Raw genomic sequence first — 1,601 nt, forward strand, 5'->3', positions numbered from 1 at the left:
TTAATTGTGATAATGGGAAAATGCTCTCTTCTTACACCTCTTAAGGGCATCTTTGATTTCCTTGTTCCTCAGACTGTAAATCAAAGGATTCAACATGGGGATCACCACTGTATAGAAGACTGATGCCATCTTGTCATGGCCCAGAGAATTATCAGTGCTGGGGTGCATATAGACAAAGAGTCCTGATCCAAAAAAACAGATCACTGCTATCAGGTGAGAAGTACAGGTGTTAAAAGCCTTGGACCTGCCTTCAACAGAGCTGATCTTCAGGATAGTGGCAACAATATAACCATAAGATATCATGATGACAAAGACAGATATCATACCAAAAATCACTGCTATCACAATTTTCATGACTTTCAGGAAAAAGGTTTCAGAGCAGGATAGGACTAATAATTGAGGCAGATCACAGAAGAAGTGGTTGATAACATTTGGTCCACAGAAATTGAGCTGAAGTAAAGCACACAGTTGGATCAATGAACCAAAGAGACCAGTTATATAGGCTCCAACCATCATCTGGGCACAGAGGGTGGGTGACATGGTGGCATTGTAGAGCAGAGGATTACAAATGGCAGCATATCGGTCATAAGCCATGGCTGCCAGGAGACAGCATTCAGTCAGACCCAGGCTAGAGAAGAAGAAGTACTGCATAGTGCACCCCAAAAATGAGATGGACTTAGGCTTCTGGAAGAAGTCTGAGAGCATTTTCGGGGTTGTGGAGGTAACATAGCAAAAATCTAAGAAGGATAAGTTGCTGAGGAAGAAGTACATAGGTGTATGTAGGTAAGAGTCCATCCTAATCAGGATGATGAGGCCTAGGTTCCAGGCCACTGTTAAGAAGTAAGAACCCAAGAACACTGCATAGAGAACAATCTTGAACTTGGGATAATCTGAGAATCCCAAAAGGATGAATCTGATGACTATTGTATTGTTCCCTCCTCCAGCCATTGTCTTGAAGTATCTTCAATCTGCAGAAAGGTCCCTGGGTTAATGATTGACTATCTTAATATTATGAAACTTACTTGTTTTGAATATGGCTTCATCATTTGAACAGAAAGTTATCCGTAGTCAAGACAACCTTTTTTTTAACAAAAAAATTATTTTAAAAACCATTGGAGAGCCCTTTTCCCAACTACTTCTAATAGTTTGGAATACATTCTTGCAAATATTTCTACACACACACACACACACACACACACACAATGTTGCCAAATTGTTTCTAAAAGTTGGTACCAATTTACACAAGTATCAAGATTTTATGACAATATCCCTAGCCATTCTATTGTCAACACTACCCATAATTTTTCAACTTTAGTCCTTGGTGTACTTAGATGAAAAAAATTATATCGTTTTTAATTTTGCATTTACTTTACTGATATGGCTCGTATAAATTTTGTGCCTATTTGTCTAATTGGTTGTTCGTCATTGCTTTGTAGATCTTTATATACCCAGATTATAACTCTCTTCCTCAAAAATGTTGCTAATTCTTTTCCAAGTTTATTATTATCAACACTGTTTATGTTGTATTTTGCTATACAGATTACTTTTATTTTTAGGTAGTCAATTTTCTGTGATATATATGGTTCCTAGCTTTGGTTTTT

The 1,601-nt window shown here is 37.5% G+C and overlaps 1 protein-coding gene across 1 annotated transcript; it reads right to left on the bottom strand.

Moving 5' to 3' along the window:
- Positions 1-1,181, bottom strand: LOC117796613 (olfactory receptor 1440-like). The gene has a single exon (XM_034644822.1). It carries the CDS (start codon positions 946-948, stop codon positions 1-3), a length of 948 nt encoding a protein of 315 aa, XP_034500713.1. The 5' UTR covers positions 949-1,181.
- Positions 1,182-1,601: the final 420 nt, after the last annotated feature.

Source organism: Ailuropoda melanoleuca, chromosome 16, assembly GCF_002007445.2.
Source record: "Ailuropoda melanoleuca isolate Jingjing chromosome 16, ASM200744v2, whole genome shotgun sequence".
In the NCBI taxonomy this organism is placed as follows: domain Eukaryota; kingdom Metazoa; phylum Chordata; class Mammalia; order Carnivora; family Ursidae; genus Ailuropoda; species Ailuropoda melanoleuca.